We start from the raw sequence: 24,579 nt of genomic DNA on the forward strand, positions 1-24,579 counted from the left end.
AAATATATAAATAAATAAATATGTAAGTAAAGATAATCTGAGCTGCAGTGTAGAATATGGATTGAAAGGGGTTAGGACCAAAGGCCAAGAGGCCAGTTAAGAAAATGTAGCAGTAATTGGAGGAAAAGATGGCAGAGAATAAAGGAAATGAGTATGAGAGATCATAATTCTCTACGCTTTTGAAATGGAAAGACAATAAATTTAACTAAAATATTAAAAATGAATAAATCAACAAATAGGCTGGGTGCAGTTGCTCACGCCTGTAATCCCAGTAACTTGGGAGGCCAAGGCAGCTGGATCACTTGAGCTCAAGAGTTTGAGACCAGCCTGGGCAACATGACAAAACCCCATCTCCTCAAAAAAATACAAAATCTTAACCAGGCATGGTGGTGCATGCCTGTAGTTTTAGCTACTTGAGAGACTTAGGTGGGAGAATCACCTGAGTCTGGGAAGTTGAGGCTGCAGTGAGCCATGATTGTGCCAGTCACTGCAGCCTGGGTGATGGGAGTGAGACCTTGTTTCAAAAAGTAAATAAATAAATAAAACAAACAAACAGAAGAATAAGCATTTTAAATAAAATAAATAACTGACATTCATAAAGCTAAATACTGGAAGAAGAAAAAAGACATAAATAATAAAAGTCCGTTGTTACAAAGGAGAAGCTGTGAGCAAGTATGAGAATACCAGACTCCATTAGAATGTAAGTTTCTGATAGAAAATTTACAGCCCCGTTGTACTGTTATATGGAACTGTGCTTGGCACAAAACATAAGCACTGGTTATAGGTTGAACTGGACCCCTCTCCCAATTCATATGTTGAAATGTTATCCCCAGTACCTCACAATGTGACTTTATTTGGAAATAGGGTTTTTGTAGATGTAACTAGTCATGTTGTGATGAGGTCATATTAGAGATGGACAGGCCAGAATTCCAACTCAACTGATGTCCTTAAAAAAGGGGAAATTTGGACATAGTCACACACTCACACGAAGAAGCCCATGTAAACATAAAGGCCTATAGAAGGATAATATACCTACAAGTCTTCAAGCCAAGGAATGCCAAAGATTAGCAGCAAACCACCAGAAGCTAGGGGAGTGTAAAGGAACCAATTCTCCTTCAGAGCCAATTGAAGGAGCTAACCCTGCCCACACCTTGATCTGAGACTTCTAGACCACAATTATGATGACTTTCTGTTCTTTTAAGCATGCAATTTAAGGTGCTTTGTTACGACAGCCCAAGAAAATGAATACAGCAGTCAAAGAATATTTGTTAAATGAACAAAGGAAATACCCCATCTTTCACAGGTGGACATTATAAATTTGAAGTAATATCATTGATTAATATGTATGTATATAAATGGAAGCATGTATTTGTAGTCATATACCTAATGCACAGATTGGAGACAGTTAATCATGGTGTCTACAAGAATGGGACAAGTCAGAGAGAGAGAGTTTAACTTTTCATTTTATAATTTCTTTTGCCATGTGCATGTATCATTTACATATTAAAAAGATAAAAATAGGTAGTTGATGAATAGAGCAATGCTGTCTGACTAGAAGTGTCTTTATTCAGATTAAGCGGTGAAATAATTTAAACCTTGGAATTGACTCAGGAATCTTGACTTCTTAAAACTATAGCTTTAGAAATCATGTTTTCTATCAAGCAAAATAAGGTACATTTAATGTAGAGATGTCCCCACGTAATTAACTATAGGTCATAGTTACCTTTTATTAGCATTTCTTGAGAGATATTAGGTAGAACTTAAGATGAGTCAATATAGCCTGACGTGATTACGCGATTTAATTGGAACAGAGAGACAGTGAGAGAATAGGATTAATGATTATTGTGACATAAGATAATGCTTGAAGTGCCGTGCTTGTCTTCACTCAATCACTCATTCAACAGAAATTTAATAAATGCATGCTGTACACTGGGCATATGCTAGGCGCTAAGGAGAGAATGGTGACTAAGTAATGAGTGTGACGGTCCCTGTCTTCAAGGAATTTATAGTTTGAATTGGAGGTTTGTATACTAGTTTCCTGAGGCTGCTCTAACAAATCACTACAAACTTAACTGTTCTAAAACAACAGGAATTTTTTTCACAATTCTAGGGGCCAGAAGTCAAAGTAGGTTGGCAGGGCTGTGCTTTTCTCAGAAGGCTCTAGGGCAGAATCTTTCCTTCCCTCTTCCGACTTCTAGTGGCTTCAGGCGCTCCTCTATTTATGGCTGCATCAGTCCAATCTCTGCTTCTGTTTTCACATGGCCTTCTCTGTGTGTCCATGTCTGCTCCTCTTCTGTCTCTTGTAAGGACGCTTGTCATTAGATTGAGGGTCCACCTGGGATATCCAGGATGATCTCACCGTGAGATCCTTAACTTGATTACATCTGCAAAGATCCTTTTTCCAAACAAGATCATATTTGCAGGTTCCAGGGGTTACAATGTGCACGTACCTTTTGAGGGGCCACAATTCAATCACTACAGTATGGATAAGTGAATAGGTGGTTCCAATCCAGTGTGACAGGTGCTATGCTAGGGCACGTACTTGCAGGATGCACAGAGACACCTAGAAGGTGGCCCCATTTCAGTTTTTGAGGGGTTCAGGGAAGACATTTTAAGTGAAGTATCAGGTAAGAAGAAACTTGAAGAATGACCAAAAACCAGTTAGGCAAGGGCAGGGAGGTGAGCTGGGAGAGCTTTCAGGGAGAGAGAGTGTGTGAGAGGTAACTGGAAAAAAGTTTAAGTTTGCTGTAAAGTATGGGATGAGGAGAAGGTGAAGATGAGATGGCATAGGTGAACAGGGCCCAGATTGTGACTGTCCTTGAAAACCATGTCTTCCATATTGGAATTTTGAAGCAATAGAAGGGAGAAGTACAGATTTGCATTGTTTAAAGATAATCTCGGGCGGGGTGTGGTGGCTCACACCTGTAATCCCAGCATTTTGGGAGGCCGAGGCTGCTGGATCACTTGAGGTCAGGAGTTCGAGATCAGTCTGGCCAACAGGGTGAAACCCAATCTCTACTAAAAGTACAGAAAAAAGCCAGGCGTGGTAGCATCACCTGTAGTCCTAGCTACTAGGGAGGCTGAGGCAAGAGAATCTATTGAACCTGGGAGGCAGAGGTTGCAGTGAACCCAGATCATGCCATTGCACTCCAGCCTGGGCAACAGAGTGAGACTCTATCTCAAAATAAATAAAGAAGTAAATAATGAAATAAAGACAATCTGAGCTGCAGTGTGGAATATGGATTGGAAGGGGTTAGGACCAAAGGCCAAGAGGCCAGTTAAGAAAACATAGCAGTAATTTGAGGAAAAGATGGTAGAGAATAAAGGAAATGGATATGAGAGATCATGAAGATGTAAAATTATTATGTTCATTAGAATTGTTAAATAAGACTAAGCTTACAGATGCATTTTTACAGTGTTTCTAAAGTGAAGATTCATTCTCAATCTCTGTTTTTTAGCTTAACTCTCTCTACCTATGATTAGCCCACAGGTACATATGGACAGATAACAATATGAATCTAGCAGCTGTTCTCAATAAACATTTTTAATTTCTGAAATAAGTCTTGTAGGCCTGGACTGATTCTCTTTAGTTTTTGGAGCGATGGATATACTTTAACTTGCTTTGCTTCAAAGTAAATTGGCTTTTAAACTCCTTCCTTAAGGAAAGGATGGAACCGAACACATGAGTGATGGCTATTGGTTACAACTCATTCTTGATTCTATGTATCTGTTTAGTTTTCTTGGTTTCATAGTTTCACAACATCCTTGTTAAAATGCAGAAGGGTGTTATCAGAGTGGCAATGAAATTCTGCCCAGAAGGAACTAATGGCAGCAACAGTAGGCAAGGTAAATATGTCACTTTGAACATAAACAGTCCCTGGAGGCCATCTGTCATATATACAGAAAAAGTCCATCTCGTCCTTCTTACCTGGGTACCTACTGACCATGACAGGGATGTGCGCTATGACCAGCAAGCAGAAGAGAGATTACGTGGGACTCACAGTGGTTGGACCAGGAGACTTATGACAAAATATTTGCTTATTTGCTAATAATTCTTCCAGAATTAAGCACTTATGAAGTGGTTGAAATGGTACCCATTCCTTGAAAATGCTATGTCAAGTACAGCTCTCCAGGATTTGAAATATAGAACAACAATAAAAATCCCTAGACAAGGTTATGATTCACCTTAAGTGTGGTGGCTATTTTAAATCTTTGGTACTTTAAACATGGCTTCGTAGCTCCTTTATACTTTCTTTTAATAGCAGGGATTTTGGAATTCTAACACACTTCTACTATTTTCTCCTACATAGAGACTGACTTTTATTTTTCTTTCCCAAGTCCTGATGCAGTATAGAAAACCATAGTGTAGCCATCTTTGTTAGCCACAATATTCGGTTTTATTCTCTCATCATAAACAAACAATAGGCTTAAAATGACTTCAATATAGCTTGAAAAGAGACAGTAGCATTGTCCTTGTTTGAACATGCACTTCTTGTTGCTACTTGCCACCCTACCCTATTTTCTGCTATCTCAAATGACCTTATGTACACCACATTTTGCTGTGACATTCTGTGCAGTAACTGGAACTCTAGCTTGGCACTGCACAGCCATGTTTTTAGAAGGGAATACTGGAGGTGCAAATCTTGGGCAGCAGTTTGTATGCATCACTCACTGTATCAATGTAGTAACTTATCTGTTGACATCTCCTGAGTACATCTGGTCCTCTTAAAAATGGAAAGACATATGTGAAAGTTAGAAATTAAATCTCGTAATCTACAGACTTCACATAACCCACACAACTATTGTTCACTTATTCTCTAACAGAAGATACATTCTCTCAATGGCCAGGCTTGAAGATTTAGGATTCCAATAACTATCGGGTATGAAATGTCAAAAATAGATTTATTTCCATTTTGAGTTGCCCAGGAAAGGCTGATGCACAACTTAGCATGCTTTTTGTTTCTAGTCTAAGCAGAATTTTAAGCATAAAAATTTAGTGCTTTATGTGATCAATGACATGTTTAAAAGAAAAATTTGCATGACGAGTACACAGAAATCCACTAGCTAACTTCCTTTATCCTCTGCCCTCTTGACAATTGCTCATGGCATGGGACTTGTTTGAAATACTTTTCAGCTTGTTTAAAATTTATCATGCCTCAATCCAAACACTGTGAACATCTGAGAGAAAGCACTTTGTCCACTTTTAAGTGGACAGAGATCACATTTATGATAAAAGTCTATGTTGACCATGGGGAAGGAGTACAGAATAACCGAATGAAATGAAAATTCATGCCTTAGGAAAAAGCAAATTTTTATTACAAAACTAGAAACCAGGAGAAACGTAGAAAAAACAAAGCTCATTTTAGACTCCATTCCATTTTGCTTTAAAAAATCCATTTTATGTTTTTGTCAGCATATACCTGAAATGGCAGTTAAATTCTCAGATGTTTTTTTCCCCTGCACACAAAGTAGACAAATGTCTGAAAGAGGCATAAAACATTTCCTTTCATCATTTAAAAAAAACCCTTAATATTAGGTTTGTGTTACATTTCGATGTTGGCCAATTCTTTCTGATTACTTTTAAATTGTAGAGTTTCCATAATAATGTTCAACTCAGCATTTTCTCTGTGGGGCAGCAACTTCACACTGGTACCACGACATACCACTATTAACATTCTAAGTTACAGCTCCTTGGTCTTGTCAATACCCACACATTTTATTTTAGTTCAAATGAAATGCAAGGGTATTTAGTTTTTTCCAACTGAAACATTCCATGAACCTATGAAATGCAAATTCTGGGTGTTTCATCCATATTTGTTTGTAAGATGATACCTAGCATGGTCTAGTCCACTGAGCAATTACTTGCTTGTTGGATAAATGAACATAGGACAGGATATTCAAGATCTTGTGATTATCCTACAACAAAATGAAGGCAAAATGCAAGGGATGTCCTTGATGAATGGATTGCAAGTTAAAGTCCCAACTACACAACAGCAAATACATAGGGTGAGAAATAATAATTCTGTACACAAGAACTTGGCAGATTGTTTCTTAATGTAGGTACTGGTCAGCTGTGATATTGACTCAGTCCCATCTCCCTGTGCTTTTGTGGATGGGGTGAGGCAAATTATCCACAGGCCCTCTAAGGGAAGTCTGCTGCGCTTTCCTTTTGGAAGTCGTTTGGAAATGTGGGATCAGAGCACAATTAGTCGACTTACTAATGTAGTCCCTGCAGTAGTGACCACTTGGTTCTTTTGTGCTTGTCACCTCTTCTACTCCAGGTTTCAATAAAGAGTATACTTTTGCAAGAAGCAAAATATTGCATTTCCAGTTGTGGATGATTATGACAGGTACTGAAAATGAATGGACATCCATAATATTTTTGTTAAGTAAATTTACTTTATTTTTAATATTCTTGCCATAGGTTTGGGCTATCTACATGTCATAATTCTCTTAAGAAAAAGTTTATCTCATTCAGAAATTCATCAATGAATTTTGTGCCCTAAATTGACATTCAGTCTCAAAATTTATACAATAATGGTAAAAATTAAGACTTAGTACACTGAACCTCAGCACTAATCTTCCCCACTCCAAGTTTGTCCCATAACAAGAGAAGACGAACAGCATAGCTGTTGAACTCACAGGGTCTGCATGCTCCCATTTTCTGTTCTTAGAGTTAGAAAATGTTTTCCTTTTTTTTTTTTTTTTTGAAACGGAGTCTCACTCTGTTGCCCAGGCTGGAGTGCAATGGCGTGATTTCGGCTCACTGCAACCTCCCCCTCCTGGGTTCAAGCAGTTCTCTGCCTCAGCCTCCTGAGTTGCTGGGATGACAGGTGCCCACCACCATGTCCGGCTAATTTTTGTATTTTTAGTAGAGACAGAGTTTCACCATCTTGGCCAGGCTGGTCTTGAACTCCTGACCTTGTGATCCACCCGCCTCAGCCTCCCAAAGTGCTGGGATTACAGGCGTGAGCCACTGCACCAGGCCTGAAAATCTCTTATTTTACACTTAAAGAAGGTGACCATTGATATTTTACATTTTATCAGATATTTATGAAGTACATTTCTTGTCTGCTTTACACTCTGACTAAAATACCTTTGGGTACCTCTTCAAAGTGATACTACAGAAAATTTCTAATTATGCCTAAGGCCAGTATGTGAGTAGAATATGAAATATGATCAGCATTGAAGTTTTAATGAACGAGGAATTATTCTCATGCCTTCTTACTTCTCATGCTTTCAGTCAATTATGCTGATAAATCACCTTGTTATAACTGGTCAAAACTATATAAAACAGTGTATTAAAAACATTCCGTACATGATTCTTATGTATCAGTAAGGGAATTGAGAATTAGTGGGAATGAATACCTAATATCATTATTTCATAGTTGAACCATTTTGTTAATATATCTCCTGCTAATGCCTTAGTCACAAAGCACATTTCCACAATTTTCATTTAGCTTTTTTATTAATTAATCAAATACTAGCTAGGGAGCAAATTAACTATAAATTAGCTATAAAGCCAGCATCATTTTCAGGACTCATTAGTATCTTGAAATCTAGATAATTGTTTAAAATATGGTGAGCCCAGAAATTACGTAGCTAAAAAATAGAAGTTTGAAGACAGAAACAGAAAACAGAACAGTTAAAATGCCACAAAGAGATCCCTTTCCCTCATTTATTCCCACAAGTGCAAAATCTAAGGTGTATCCTTTAAAGCTCAGCCCAGACACCAACTGAGCGAAGACTTTTCTGACCTCCCCATCTGGAAAGGGATCCTCCCTTAGCCCGATCTCTGGCGATCTGAATACTTTCTAACTTTAATTATGTTGAAACCTAATTAAGATATAACTTTACTTGTAGTTCAAAACTTACTGAAGTTAATTACGCTTAATATGAAAGTTAGTTATTTGTGTGTTACATTGTCCCTACTAATGTGTAAACACCTTTAGGTAAGAAGGCACATATATTCTTATTCATATTCTACACCAAACATAGCAAAGTGCATGGGAAAGAGAAGATAATAAATATTTAGCCAACAAATGCATATTCTAGGCTCATTTTTTTTATTTTTTATTTTTATTTTTTGAGATGCAGTTTTGCTCTTGTTGCCCAGGCTGGAGTGCAGTGGCGTGATCTTGGCTCACTGCAACCTCTGCCTCCTGGGTTGAAGTGACTCTCCTGTCTCAGTCTCCCGAGCAGCTGGGATTACAGGTGCATGCCACCATGCCTGGCTAATTTTTGTATTTTAATAGAGACAGGGTTTCATCATATTGGTCAGACCGGTGTCGAACTCCTGACATCAGGTGATCTGCCTGCTTTGGCTCCCCAAAGTGCTGGGATTACAGGCGTGAGCCACCGTGCCTGGCCAGCTCTACTATTTAATGATAAAACTTGATGCCTCAGAGGTCCATGTGGGTTGACATACTTTCTCAGTTCTCTCTTGAAATTTGTCAGTCCCTGCCCCCGGCCCCGAGATTTTTCTAAGAAACTCTCAGATCTATAATTAGGGCAATTTAGTAAAACACACACACCATACACACACATACACACACACACAAAATGTTGCTACTATTAAGAATAGCTGAAGTCACAAGGTGTTTACTATGTGTACACAGACACTTTTAACTACTTTGTATATATTAACTCATTTAATATTTCTAACAACAGATGGAGAATCCTGTTATACAAATGAAAAAAAAAAAACTGTGCCATAGAGAGATTAAATAACTTACAAGATTAGAAGGATACATGTGAGGGAAGCAGGACTGAAACCCAGGCAGTTTGGCTTCAGAGGCTGTTGGCTTCTTTATTTTGTTCTAGGCATAGTGAAGAATATGTGGACACTTAACCCTGGGCAGTGCAGGACTCCAGAAATTTCCCACTGAAGAAGCTACCTATGCTGGCTGGTTATATATGCTGTGAATATAGATTCTACTAGAATTTGCATTATTTTCAGATATAATAATTCTGCACTCCAATTGTTTGGCTGTCAGATCCTCATCTCGAATTCTGGTTAAAAAATACCATTGTTCTAGGTGCTGTACTATGTGGATGTTTAATCAGATTTTCCATTTTACTTAATGTTTCTAACAACCTTGTAAGGCCGAGACTGTTTTCTCCATTTTCCAGGGGTATGAAAGGCTCACAAAGGTTAAATAACACCCCCAACTTTAGGTTGTGCTTTTTTTCCTCATCACAGCTTACTCTCTTGGCTGGAAAATCAAGTTCAGTCCAAGCCATTAATTTTCTAGACCAAATAATGATGCTATTTCAATATTTTCAAAAATCTCTGGGTTAATTTTTAATGTGCATAAAAAGCTGCAAACCCTTTTGAAGTTTCATTGGCTCAAAAAATAGAAGTGAAAAAATTGAAGAGGTTCGTTAATCACTAGTTTTATTCCTATGTCATTGTAGAACTAGAAATAAGAAAAGAGTAAAAGTTTATTTTTCCCAGTTGCTTATATTTCCTTTGAAATTGGTGAGGTTATCTTTAAAATAGCACTATAATTTTCTTTACGGTTAGAAAATTATCTGTGGAATAGAGATCTTGTTGGCAGCAAGGGATAAGTACATTATTTGTAAGAACATGAGCCAGAAAACAAACAGATCCTGTTGGCACCATTGTGTCTGGTACCCAGATAAGAGGCAGGACTCTGTTACATAGGTTATGTGATTTATCCCAACTTGTGTGGATATTGGCATTTCTTTGAGGGAGGCAGCCAAAACCTATGGTGGTTTGTTGGTAGTAAAAGATTAATAAATTGGTCATGGTTTATAGTAACAGAAATCCATGAGGAACAAGCTAAATCAGTTTCACTATTACGATAGCCTCCAATGCACAATTGGCTCTGAAGTAACCATTCATTATTTAAAATAACATCATAAAAGTGTATTAATTCTTGCTCCAATAAAAGCTGATGTTGGGTTAATGTGAACTCATTAATGATCCTGTTAACAACTGATGTAAATGTGCGATTTTGGTTCAAATCACTGATTAGATCAGAGGCCCCTCATACATCGTAACTACTTTTTTTTCCCAATAATATCTGGAACAAGGAACATTCAGGTTTAATTACCCTCATTCAGAATTTATATAAATATATATATATACACACACACATATATATATAAATTCAGAATATATATATATAAAAATTCAGAATATATATATATTCTGAGTGAGGGAAATTAAATCTGAATATATACATATTCAGATTTAATATTTTTATATATATATTCAGATTTAATATTTTTTATATATATATATAGCCTTAAAGGCATCTGGCAGCAAATCTCCCAACTTTATGTCATTTTCACAATGAAAATTAAAAAAGAATTTGTCAGCATTTGACACTCTCTAAACAAATGCTTCTCAATCTCCCCAATCATTTGTCTTTCAATCTTTTATTCTATTCTTCCTGCCATCTTCTCTCCACTCCACCCCCAACTTCCTCATAGTGACATTAACCAGAAAAGCTATGGAATTTCTAGACCAGTGGCCTCTGACATTTTTGATATGGACTCCCCTGCAAGCATGTGTATGTTACTTACTTATAAACACTAACACATACACTTTTGTGTTGATATGTATGTTATAGAACATACATAAAATTAAATGATAAAATATACGTGAATGGATATTCTAACAGTTTCGTTTTCTACACTCATCCTTGTCCACTCCTCTCTGGATACAACTAAGTATCTTCGGGATAACATTTACTACTCATCATTTGCTATTGACTAATTAGTTATGATTAGTGAGTTCTTTTGTGGCACAGCGTAATAATGATCTCAGTCTTGAAGGTTTCCTCAGAGATCCAGATTTTACATGATTCCCTTGTCCCTCTTCTTCCCTCATGTCCTGATTTAGCACAGAACTAGCAGGCAGAACAGAGAGGGGATATGTGGCCATTGGTGGTGGTTGTATGACTTAAGTTCTTCTGCATCTTTATAACTTGGGCTCATGACACTTGGCATTATCCTCTGAAAATAAATATCTTACCACAACGAAGACATTCATTCGTTCTAGCATTTATGAACAGGTTCTAAGCACTGCGGACACAAGGTTGAATAATTGTGCTCAGTGAGCTACATTTTAGTTAGCAATGGTGGAATCAATTGGATTCCAATGAATTTGTTTATTATACATTATACATAGGATTACAGTAGGAATATATACATCATGTCAGTAATAAGTCTTCTGTGGGTATAGAGAGAATTGAGCAACTAACTTGACTGAGCAAACTGGGGAAAGTAAACACCCCAAAAAAGTAAAACATTTGAGGATCTTGAAATATGAGCTTATCTGAGGGTTCCACCTCTAGCCTGTTGGAGATACAGCCCATAAGGCTGGCTCTGGTCATCACCTGATGTTAAAAAATAGCAATGATTTAGCTCCATCAGCTGTATAATCTCTGGAGTCAAGTTCATGTTCCCTGTCTCTTTGCTAAACTCCTGCTTGTGATAACCACATCATCCTGTTGAAATTGAATCTGATTCCAGCCTGCTACATATTCACTTTTTGTCAAAGATTTGTATTTATTTTTTTCTTTACAAATGACCAGTGCTATTTTTGGTATCCTATTTTAGCCTGTCCTTTTTTTCTATCACTTACTCTCTCTGTCTCTCTATCTCTCTCTGTTTTCTCTCTCCCTCCACCTCTCTCACTACTCTCTCCTCTCTTCAGTGCCAGCCTTATACGTCATTCAAACAGAAGCCCTACTTGGAATCTCCAGTGGGATTTCAGTGACTAGATGCTTTGCAATGGAATAAACTCTGCTAACTGGCTCATGGTGGTGGACCAAGCACATAGGATAGCACCTGGGATATTGAAAATGCTCAATATTTATTGATTGATTTTACCAGACGCTATACCTAGCGTTTTCGTTTATCTTACAATTAAATGTTTTTGCATTTCAAGTTGGTTTTAGGAGACTTATATTTATTTGTCATGAGACAATATATTTGAGCCCCAAATATCTGCAAATACATTTTTGGCTTTCTGGTTATTTATAAGGCAAAAACCAGGTTAAATGGCATGAAATTATTTGATAGTTTTCAGTGGCCCAATGAAGCACAAAATAAGCTATTTACAAAGCTATTGGCTTTACCTGGGACACAAAACTCACTAAGAATATGTTGGATAAGAACTGTCACAGGAACTTGTTGTGAATTTACACACCAACTAACCACTTGGAAATAAGCTTTCATTGCCAGCTCCAGTCTTTAGCCTAGGGAAACAAGTGTCAAAACAAGGGGATTTGGGAAGCACAATCTTCTCAACAGGCCTGTGTCATTAAAACCAGTGCAAGCTTAGTGTAAAATAATACTGTTATTATGAATTTATCTGCAGAGCTATATATACATACCCTGCTTTACATTCCTTCCCTCCTTGTCGGCTGATACTAAGCTTATTCACAAGCTAATTCCTTCATTGTCCTTGCTTTCATTCCACATATCTTGCTACATTAGTCTGGAGGCTTGGCTTAACTATCTTTTAGGTTTTCATTTCTTGTTTTAATTTATCTTTTTAATTAAAAATTTTTCAGTTGATACATAAACATTGTTTATAATCTTATGGGGCACATAGATGATGTTTTGATACATACAATGTTTAGTGATCAGATCTGGGTAATTACAAGAGCCATCGTTCCAAACATTGATCATGTCTGAGAACGTATGTGCTGAGAAGGTTCAATATCCTTCTTCTAGCTATTTGAAACTATATATCATTGTTAACTATAGTTACAATACTTGTTATATTGTTAAATATAATTACAATATATTCTATACCTCTTTACACTGTAAACTTATTTTCTAGAACTTATTTTCTTTAAATAGTTCATTTCCTTTTATATTGTCCCAGTCAGCCTCCTACTTTGGTTCATTCCATTTTCTGCACAATTTACTATCTTCTTTATGTCACCCATTGGTCAATGTTATCCTCCCCTTGTTACAAGTCTCCCCCATCAGCATTCAGGGGATAGAAAGGAAAGAGAGTATCATTTCAGGTATGGGAGTCCTTTTACCAAATGTTTGCATATTTTAAATATAGAACAAGGAGAAAATATTTGATTTTTATCAGTCATAGACAATGTATTATGTTTTCCAGAGATTTAAAGTACAGTATGTACAATATAATGTTTTATTCCTGGACAGTTTTTCTATGAGAAATGATATAGCATTTGATAAACATCACTTAATATATCAAATAGTTTCATAATGAGGAAAGGTATTCTGTTGTATGAAATTAAAGCACCTAGTGTTTATACAGAATACCACAGAACATATATGCAGCTTGGTTATTTCTTTCACAACATGTCACGATATATTGGAATATATTTATGTTAGAGTGTATTCCTCAGTATTTATGTTATGAGTTATCTCTCGATATAAATTGTCCCATACGTCTTTGATAATAGAACTTTTAGCAAACATATGCTTGTCCAGAATGCAGATTCCAATGGTCAGTTCCTTTAGTGCTAGATATGCCCATGCAACTAAATTCTAGCCCATGAAATTGCGGTGAAGCCGACGACCTGGGTACTGCCTGTACACGGGGTGCGATCACCCCTGTAGCCTTTTGCCTTCCCACTGACTTGAATATAGAGGAGGACTCGAGAGCAGAGAGGGTAGATAAAAGGGGTGTGGATTCTGAAGGCATAGAGCCTATATATTAGTTCAGAGCTTCTTATCCCTATTTTATGCGTGTGAGAGAAATATGTCATTTGAACCACTGTTATGCTTTCTGAGATAGCAGCCAAATCTACAGCCTAATTAATACTGAGATATAGGCTGGGCACAGTGGCTCACACCTGTAATCTCAACACTTTGGGAGGCTGAGGCAGGTGGATCACTTGAGGTCAGGAGTTTGAGACCAGGCTGGCCAACATGGTGAAACCCCATCTCTACTAAAAATATAAAAATTAGCCAGATGTGGGGGTGCATACCTGTAATCCCAGCTACTAAGGAGGCTGAGGCAGGAGAATTGTTTGAACCCAGGAGGCGGAAGTTGCAATGGGCGGAGATCACACCCCTGCACTCCAGCCTGGGTAAGGAAGCAAGACTCCATCTCAAAGAAATAAACAAACACACACAAACCTGAGGGATAAAGTAAGACCCTAACATTCATTTAATTTGTTTTTGGAATATAAGGTTTTTGTTGGAATGTAGAATTAGGTGTCTTCTTAAAGTTCAGATTATCTTTGCATCTTTTTTGGAGTTTATTTTGCTTTGTAATATGGATTATTTCTTGTCTTATGTGAGCAAATAAACATATGTTCAGACATCTTTATAATTATTATGGTTATTCAAAAAATTCAGAACTATTTAAGTAGTCTTTACAGAAGACTGAATTTTGGACTCTCTCTAATTAGTAAACCACTTCTTTAAGAAAAAATGTCTAACCTCAAGTCTTTCCCTAAATGTTTTCCATCTTCACATCTCATCTGGTTTAAAGAGACCACTTCTTAGACTGTCTCCCTCCTCCAGACTACTTTGGAATTTGTCTCAGAGTTGCTTTTAACCAGCCGCCTCACCCCAGAGACCAGCCAGGCCCTGTGAGTGCTGGTCATATGTCACCCAACCTTATGGCACATTCACTAACATTTGCTCACAATTTGTTTGGTTTTCCTTTGTTATCAGTGGCTTCAATTTCATTATATATTTCATCCTATTTAGAGGAATTATTGGCTTAAAAGGTCAATATTTGTGATCCCCTAATACTACATATATACTAAAGATAAAGGTATATACTTGTACATATACTACAAATGTAATCCCCTCCAACTGAGACTCCTAATAAATATATGTGTGACTAAGCCCTGGTAGTCCGAAATATCACTGGAAACTAAGAAAACTAAGCCTTGCAAAACGATGAATTCCTGCTAAGATTTATGGGCTTCAAGGAAGGATAATTTTTATCAAAAGTACAGTGATATCTCTAGAGCACTATTTCAATACATTTTGAAGATCCCCCTTATAAGCTCTTTTATTTTTTTCTTCAGGTCTTAGAACTTTGATGTGATCTTGACAAAAGAAATCAATGTGCACAAATTTATTGAAGGGTTTGATTCAATCACATGATTATCAGATAATGAGCTGATTACAATTCCATAACTAAAATGATATTAGCCTTAATTGATTTCACTTTTCCAAGTTCTTGTCTTACAGGTATTACTATGGCTGACAAACAGTTTTAAATATACAGACAATTAGCAAACTCTTTCTACCACTTGACCATTTGCCACTGCATTCCCTACAGACATGAAAATGTGGCACATGTGTGTGTCCAAAAAACTTATCTCTTCTAAACCAGTTGCACTAGTATTAGGCATCAACTAGATTAGAACTCTTGTTAATAGTGTGAAAAACTTTATAAATATTTGTTTATAATTTATAAAAGCAGAATCATAATAATAATGCAGATAAAAGGTTGTTTTGTGTCATGCAGAAAATGCCTCAGTTTATATACTAAATATTATTTTATTTTTGTGTTTCTGTTCAGTGTATGCATTTCATACATAATTCTGTGATCTTTTATAAAGATTATATGGGGTAAAAAGTGAAAACCCCTCCTGTTCTTTTAATTCCACTCATCCAATGTAATTGCTGTTAACAATTTTGTGCCTATTTAGCCAGGATTTCACATATTATTCAGCCATACAGAGAGGTTTATATTACTATCTACATTCATATATATATACACACACACACACACATACCTACACACACACATTTTGACATTGAGGTTTGGCTGTCTATACATATTGGTCTGCTACTGTTGTTTTTCAGTACTATATTATGAGCCTCTTTAAAAGTTAGTGTGCTTGGATCTGACTCCATGTTTTTAATGAAAGCACAGCATTCCATACAATAGATAAATAATAAACAAATTCTTAGACCATTTCTTTTTTTTTTTTTTTTTTTTTTTTTTTTGAGACGGAGTCTCGCTGTGTCACCCAGGCTGGAGTGCAGTGGTGCAATCTCCGCTCACTGCAAGCTCCGCCTCCCGGGTTCATGCCATTCTCCTGCCTCAGCCTCCCGAGTAGCTGGGACTATAGGCGCCTGCCACCATGCCTGGCTAATTTTTTGTATTTTTAGTAGAGACAGGGTTTCACCATGTTAGCCGGGATGGTCTCGATCTTCTGACCTCGTGATACGCCTGCCTCGGCCTCCCAAAGTGCTGGGATTACAGGCATGAGACACCGCGCCTGGCCTAAACAAATTCTTTATTGATGCAAATGTAGACTGTTTCATTTTTCTTTCAGTAACATGCAGTATAGTGATGAACACCTCTGTACATATCTTTCTATGAATATGCTCTATTGTTTCTTCTGGTAAATTTCTAAAAATGGCGAATTGCCAATTCAACGGTATTTTAACACTCATCCAATAATGCATAAAACAAAAATTCTTACACGTTTTAGTTCTAAGGGCTTCTCCCATAATTGTAGTTTTCTAGGATAAATTCCCAACCTAAAAGTTTTCATTTAATCTATTTATTAGAAGGCATCCTAAATGGGTTGTAGAGTTAAAGTAAATATTCCATCAGGCAATGTCACAACACTTTAGAATGACAGAATGCTTAAAATAGAATATTTAAGTTAGAACTTGTAAATGAGATATAATTATAACTCTCAAAAGGCAACCATGCTATAGTGACATGTCCAAGAGTAAATTCTTTCCAGCATTCTTAGTATTGATATAAATGTTCAAGTGGTGAGTATATGTTTCTGGAATGTTTAATGTTTCCATTGGCAGTTGGGTGGAGTTTGTTTTATTTTAGGGGAGCTATGCCATAGGTCAGTTAATACTGTCTTATGTCATTACAGCATTCCCTCAAACAGATTTGATAGGATATATGAAAGTTTTTGAAAAAGTGATCTAAACAGTTTAATCATAACAACTTTATAGAGCATTAAGATTTTCATAAAACTTATGTAAGGAAGGGAGAGTCTGCCAGAAGCACAAAATGCTCTGTTAGCATATAGCTTGTGGACACTGATTTTTGCTGTAAAGCCTTTGACTTCATTTAAACTAACTCACGACACATTACTGATCTAGTTTGTTAGCAAAACCACAGTCTATGAAAACCAGATTTCTTCACTACAAAGAAAGTAGTAGATTTTTTTTTTCTCTCTCAAGGTAGATAGCCCCAGTTGAACAGAACAAAGAACATTACTTTTGTGTTTAGGAGAATTGCAGTTATGGATGAATATATCAAGAGAGGGGCAAGGATATATGTTTTAATCGGTGCATACCAGTGTCAAAAATGCAGGGTTTCTTCCATGCCACTGGCCATGTGGGGTTTATAGAAGAAGAAACTGTGCTTGGACTTATATCAGGACTATAACTCTACAGTTTTTGGAAAAATGTGGGGAAATTCTATAGAAAAGACAGGTTTTGGTCAAGGGTTCACTTGCTAAACCATAATTCAGGTAGCACCATCTTAGCCCTTGCTTCTCTCACTTGAAAGCTTCGCAGGGGAGGATGGCATCTTTAGAATTAGCCAAAGGGGCTGTAGCATAAAACATAATTGTGGTTATTAGCCTTTTCTGGTTGACAGTTAAGTAACAGTTGTGGCAAGAAACAGAGACTATGATATATCTATTGATGGTGAGTGTGCCAGGGTATCACTTAAAATGGCACCAGCACATTTTGGGGGTGGGAGTAGTTTAGCCTTTGTATATGTGAAGGGATTATTTTAAATATGTGATTTATACCACCTTTTTTTCTTATGAAAACATACTCTTTTTGAAGAGAAAAAGAAATATGCCCAAATAAATGCTATAACAGTACCATGACTTTCTTTATAAGAATTAGAAATCACTCTACAGAATGCCTTGAATTGCATGTCTATGAGCTATCTAGTGGCTATTTAATTCCAACTAAAGAAAGGGATACCAATCCTGTTTTCAACACAATTCTGAAATAGAATATTCATAAACCATTATACACATTATTAGTGAAACGGATAGATTATTATTCTTTAATTTTTACATATTTTGATGGTTTGACCAAGTGAGTAGTCTTTGAATTACGCATCTGCATAGCAGGGCAAAAGAAACATCTTCATATCTGTTTAATCCAAGCAAAATGATAACTGATAAATCCAAGGATATTTACAAAATTTCAAAAGCCAGAGAATCTGTGCATATGTCTTACCTTTCTCTTACGAAGTCTGACTTGGTTATCTGTGGGTTCCTGGGTGGCCAGGGTCTCCTTTAAGTGTAAACACTGCATGCCATCTTCTGCCTTGACCTTTGGTGGACTTTTGTTTTGATGTTGTGAAAAACCACTCTTCTCCAGGCCATTTTCAGCTGACATTCCATTGAGGCAGGAAGGAGGCTGCAGAAGGCAGCTTCCAAAATTTGTTTTTAATAATGGCAGTCCTCTGTTTGTGCAAGGAATATCCAAGAACTCATCTTGTACTACATTGCAGGTGCTTCTTTCATTTTCATCTTTAGGGGGATCAGGTTTCCTTCGTTGCTGAGCAATTACAGCAGAGTTAAGCAATTGTTTCTCAGGTGCAATATCTTTCACATTCAAAGTATCCACTGCATTTACTTTGGGTGCATCGTTTATTTCACTTAAGCTTATTTCATTGCAAAGCTCCAGGCTTTTACTTATAGAGTCAGTAACTTTTCTCTCCCCACTTTCTTTTACCAGTGCTAATTCAGTTTCACCAGCTATTCCCCAGGAGTTAGAAGAAACTTGGTTACTTTGTATGATGGGCAGTGCCTTTTCTAAGGAGCCTGCTCCTTGGATCACATGTTGGCCTGATGTTTTCTGCCCTTGGGTATTTAAAACCTGTTTATCATCTGTAAGGCATAAATCAGAATTGTTATCCTCATCAGAAACATGCACTAGTGTTTCTGTGCTGGCTTCCAGAGAAAGAAACTGATCTTCACCTTCATGGCTGTCATTTTCGTCCACATCCTTTGAAAGATGACCCATTGGCCTCCCAGGAAAATCTCTCAGCTCTGATCCATGACAGCAGTCAGGTAGTGAAACACACTTTTCTTTGCGGTCCACATTTAGAGTTGCATCTTTTTCCATACTTGCCTGCAAGCTGTCAGCTACTAGTCCATGATGACATGCTGTGTTACAATCATCAGAATTAAAAGGCTGTCCCATCCAGTGGGTCACATGTTCTTCCCAGCTTCTCTTTCTGATAGCTACAGACATGTCATCGTAGTTTAACAACAGACAGAGAGATATATTCCATATGAGGGTAAAGGAGATGGAACTTGATGAAAGATTATTTCAAAATCACCAATCAAAGAAGCGAATGAGTTCTGTCATTTCACAACCTATTAAAAAATTCAAAAAAATATGTAGTCGCAGATACGTTTCTAAAGTCAAAATATATCTTAGAAAAGAGAAAACTTAATCTATGCTATCAAAGTTAAGAGATTTTATAAAGCTTCTGTTTAGTAGCTTTAATAACGTCATTTCTTTAAGAAGCCTAATACTAGAAGGAAATTTAACATTGAATATTTCTGATAAAAATCATCAGCAATACTTTTAAAGGCCTTTAAAGGCAGTTGGATTGGTCCATTAATGAATAAAGATACAAATACTGAACATTTAAAACTCCATTAAGAAAATATGTGAAATGCAATACTTAATAAAAATCACTGGAAGAAACATTGTTCTGGCTTGCATGCTTTCCTGATTTACTTTTGTGAACACAAGTTGTTAAATAAATCTATTCACTGTTTGGTTTGAATCACAGCGAAAGCCACCAGGGAACTGTTCATGCAAAACTTGAGCTATAGAGACAGCATGTGTAATGTATTAGTGTGTGAAGGAGCTAACACCGAACCCAAACGACCAGTATGTAGTTACTCCAGGGAGTGACTAAGAAACATGGAATAATCCAGTTTAGCACATATTAACACACAATGCATGGATTAGAAAGCATAACACATACCATTTACAGTGCCTTAGGACAGATACATCTGTACATGCATCCTACTACTGCTACTACTAGCTTGCAAGCTGGTATTTTTGAAGCTTAAGGGAAATTAAATAATTTTCTAAAGTTATACATGTAGCAAGTGAGCCTAGATTCAAACTTGGTCCTGCTTCTAAGGCCCAGACTGAGATAGTCAACAAACTTCATTGTCTCCATGGAATTATGAGATTCTACCTTCATCCCTTCTTCCCACATAACTTTAGTATGTGTAAACTCTAAATATTTTATGCAAGAATTCAAGTGAACATAAAGGAAGATATGACTATAAGACAATTGGGACTATTCTTCAGAAACTTCAGTCTCATTCTGTTTGGCTTATAAGAAGTTTAGTTTGCATATTTCTGTTAGAATATGGCCATAAAATTTAAGTAAACAAGAAAATCATGCATAAGACAAGCTTAGAATATAAACACATACCAGGTACCCAAATTTTTGCCTTGAATTCTTCAAACCCTTAGTTAAAGGAAAGAAATAATACCAGTGTCAACTCAACCTTATAAAAATGACTAACCCAAATTTTGCCCCACAATGAAACTATATTATTGGACTGTAAAAGAAAAATCCCGTTCACAGAGCAGACACTTTTAGTTTTTACTTCACATGAGAACTGTCAGCACACAACATGGGTTGAGTTACTGATTTCTGCTATAAACAAGATTAACTGCTATACTGATTTTCGATCTCTTTAGTCTATTCTATTGTAAAGGGCCTTGACTCCCCAACAAAAATTTCGAGCTGTTCTGACTAAGCACATGCCTGAGAGGTAAATATTTCCACTCTGTAAAAACTGGCGAAATTGACATGTGCTAGAATTTTAGTATCCCAGCCTGACCAAGTATCTTTCTGGATACTATTTGGTTCCCTCAAAGGTCTGTGGCCATCTTGAAAAGTGGTCAGCCTTCACATTTTCCATGTTGACGTTCACTCTGCACTCAAAAGAAAATATAAAATCTCTGAATTCCATGCATAAGTCATTATAACGTGGGAGGCTACGGAAAGTGGAAAGAACGCATAGATGCAAGCCAGAAAATTTCTGCTTTCATGGGCACATTTGGGAGGTAATAGGGTTTTAGATACTTTTCTCTCTTTATTTTTATCCAGTGTAGAAAGAGCCGGCTCACTTAAGAAATGCCAAGTGGTATTACGATGTCACTCCTAAGCCACATTTATATTTTAAGTTGAGCCTGAATTCTGGTTTCATTTCTTTTACTAAGAAGAAATATAGTTTTATTAACTTTTTAGGCAAAAAGAATTACACAAAAATTTTGCCTTTAACACTTGACAATAATATTCATTAATTTCTGTCACTCAACCTTGACAAGTAGGTAAGTATTTCTGTCAAATCAAAGGAAGATAGTTCAACAAGTTCTGAGACAATCTAACTGGAAAGAGAGTCTATAATAGTTCAACAAGTTCTGAGACAATCTAACTGGAAAGAGAGACTATAAATAAGACAAATCCAATAAAGCATTAACTCTTCTTGCTTTCGTTTCTAATCTAGGTGCTTTGAACATTTCCAAATCATTTCTGTAAGTGTACACTTTTATTTTTAAGATATGCAATTTCTCAATTTTCATAACCATCATTATTACATTTGGCATCTTCATTCATTCCATGTCATGTGGTCTGATAGTTTTTTTAAAAAAATGAATGTCTGCAAGCTCTCCTATCCAGTTTCTATTTAAATTTTGATTTGTAAGATTTATAGTTAAATCTGTCTCTATGATTTAAAGACCAGATTATTAATAAATAGGAGCATTAGATTATTGTCAATCACATCTGAGTTTATAGGTCTCATTTCCTAAATCATCTGAATTGATTACAATCTATCCCCTAATAGAGAGAAATCTTTGTAAAAGACTGACTTCTCCTGTGAGCCTCCTCACTGGGCCGCCTTATTTAAAATTACATTTCAAAAAACTGACTACTTATTTTTCAGATTTCTATTACATTTCTTTTGTAATCCTATTCATGCAGTTTCATTCAGAATGAGCTCAGTTGCTGAGGATTTGGATGGAGGATCTGGAAAAGTGTAGGTCATTTCAGGATGTTGGTTTTATGAAGTGAATTTCCATGGGGATTTTTCACTTCTTAAATTCATGTGTTCAAGCACCGTGACATTAACATCACAAGAGACTGTATGTACTTCTAATGATGCTATGATTCTGGAAAATACTTTTGAAATTTCCAAATTTGTGATATTCGTGCATGATTTTGAATTCATTGTTTGGGTTAATTTTGTAACACTTACCATGCCTTAACGTAAGAGTTTTATAGCATACAATATATACATTAAAGTTGAACAAAATTACTGGGCATGATGGCTCACGCCTGTAATCCCAGCACTTTGGGAGGCTGAGGTGTGCGGATCACTTGAGCCAGGAGTTTCAGACCAGCCTGGGTAACATAGGGAGATGATGTTTCTACAAAAAATGCAAAAATTAGCCAGGAGTGGTGGCGTGCACCTGTAGACCCAGCAACTTGGGAGGCTGAGGTGGGAGGATTGCTTGAGCCCAGGAGGTCAAGACTGCAGTGAGCCATGATCGCACCACTGCACTCTTGCCTGGGTGATAGAGCAAAAAAAAAAATAATAATAATAAATTAAACAAATTAAATGTTACCGTATTTAACAATTGGAGACATTCTAGTTTGAAAATGACTGATCTATATTTGATATCAAACGATCATGCTCTATTTTTGCACTTGTCTCTGAAATAGAAGACCACCTTATAATTTGGCCTGCCAATTGTTCTTAGAAAAGAAGAGCTTGATAATAATTACTACTGCTGATTCTACAGCCTGAGAGAGCAAGGTGCAGATGAAGTACCACTGGCTGAAATCAAGTGTTCAGTCTGTAGAACTGACAGTAGTTACATCATAATCACTATTCATCAAGCATTTATTTAGTACCCAGTGAGTGGCAGAAACTTGTCTAAACATTAGGAATATAAACCTGAACTGTATAGTCTACCTTTGCTACTGAAGCTTACCAATTTTGTGGGAGAAACTCCTGTAGACAAGGATAATAGTTACAAAGTTAAAGTTCTATCATGGATATCTATCTGTGGTAAATATCTATCTATCTGTGGTAAGTTTTCTGCCTCCAGAACGTTCAAGTCAAATGGTATTTGAGGTACAGTTTCCTAATGGATAGAAGAAATCTTCCTTTCTTTCTGGCTTCAGATTTCTACTATTCTAGAGCTACCTCTTTGGAAAAGATAACAGAGGTAACAATAAACTCCAGAGAATTGCTTGCAACTCGAAAACTCACTAGTTACCTTGGAGGGTAACATTTATCAGAAACATTTCAGAGAATTTTTTTTTTTTTTTTTTTTTTTTTTTTTTTTTTTAAACAGAGTTTCACTCTTGTTGCCCAGGCTGGAGTGCAATGGCGCGATCTCGGCTCACTGCAACCTCTGCCTCCTGGGTTCAAGTGATTCTCCTGCCTCAGCCTCCCGAGTAGCTGGGATTACAGGCATGTGCCACAACGCCAGGATAATTTTTTATTTTTACTAGAGACAGTTTTCTTCATGTTGGTGAGGCTGATCTCGAACTCCTGACCTCAGATGATCCACCTGCCTCGGCCTCCCAAACTGTTGGGATTACAGGCGTGAGCCACCGCGCCCGGCCTTCAGAGAACATTAAGAGAAGAAATTTTTCAAAGAAAACAATTTTAGCATGTGTCCCAGAACAAATGATTCAAGTCTTCCGATCGAAGGGAACTCATGAGGATGCAATGGTACCAGAAAGAAAAATAGACCACATAAGAAATATCGTTGTGAATTTTCAGAACATAGGAGGTAAGCAAATGGTTCTGAATGTAATCGGAGAAAGAGAAAAGGAGATGATGTATTAGGAGCTGGGAATCAATGGTATCAGATTTGTCAAAAGTAACAGTGCAGGGAAGACGACAGGCAAATACGACTTCAAAATTTGGATGGGAAATTATGTCTGCCTTAAAATTATATGAAAAGTCTTACTTTTTTTTTAACCTCTTCTCAAAAGCTACTGGAGAGATAGCTACCCCCAAATTAAAAAATAAACACAGTGGGAAAGACATGGCAAAAGGAAGCCAAGAATTCAGCACAAGTGAGGAAGGTATAGAATTTTCAGGATAAAAGTTGTGTAGCAAGTCCAGTGGTCAATCATTTCACATAACTCCTAAAGTTGTCTCTGGGAGATGTCTCTAAAAAAGGGAAATAATAAATTATATATGACATATTGAGAGGAATTTTATAATAAAGTCAAGCAATTTAGATGGAAGAATTATTAATAGTTATAGAGAACACTAGGGATATCAATTATCAACCACAGGAAAAATAGTTTTACAAGAAGGAAAATATAATTATAGCATACTCCATAAGCTGTGGCTAATTTTTTTCATGTAGTCAAAATAATGCAAATAGTAAACATTAAATTAACCAAAACATATGAAGCAATGATTTTCAGTGCATAGGATTCTGTGAGGAGTGAGATTAGGGAGAGCAGGGAAAATAATTTAAGGGAGATAGTCACTTTCTGTAGCAGGAAGTTAACAGATAATGTTTAAAATAGAAAAAAAAATCATAGTACAATCATATTGTTTAGAAATACAG

At 36.6% G+C, this 24,579-nt stretch overlaps 1 protein-coding gene across 6 annotated transcripts in view; it reads right to left on the reverse strand.

The window, feature by feature from the left end:
- The window catches only part of DLC1 (DLC1 Rho GTPase activating protein), a 527,425-nt gene that overhangs the window by 404,112 nt on the left and 98,734 nt on the right, over positions 1-24,579 (reverse strand). For all 6 annotated transcript variants that reach the window (XM_034965673.3, XM_034965672.3, XM_063606660.1 and 3 more), the window contains exon 2: positions 18,169-19,316. In XM_034965673.3, the coding sequence (XP_034821564.1) occupies positions 18,169-19,191 (1,023 nt within the window). In that variant the 5' untranslated portion in view covers positions 19,192-19,316. The remainder of the gene's footprint in view (positions 1-18,168; positions 19,317-24,579) is intronic.

Source organism: Pan paniscus, chromosome 7 (genome assembly GCF_029289425.2).
Source record: "Pan paniscus chromosome 7, NHGRI_mPanPan1-v2.0_pri, whole genome shotgun sequence".
NCBI classification, from domain to species: domain Eukaryota; kingdom Metazoa; phylum Chordata; class Mammalia; order Primates; family Hominidae; genus Pan; species Pan paniscus.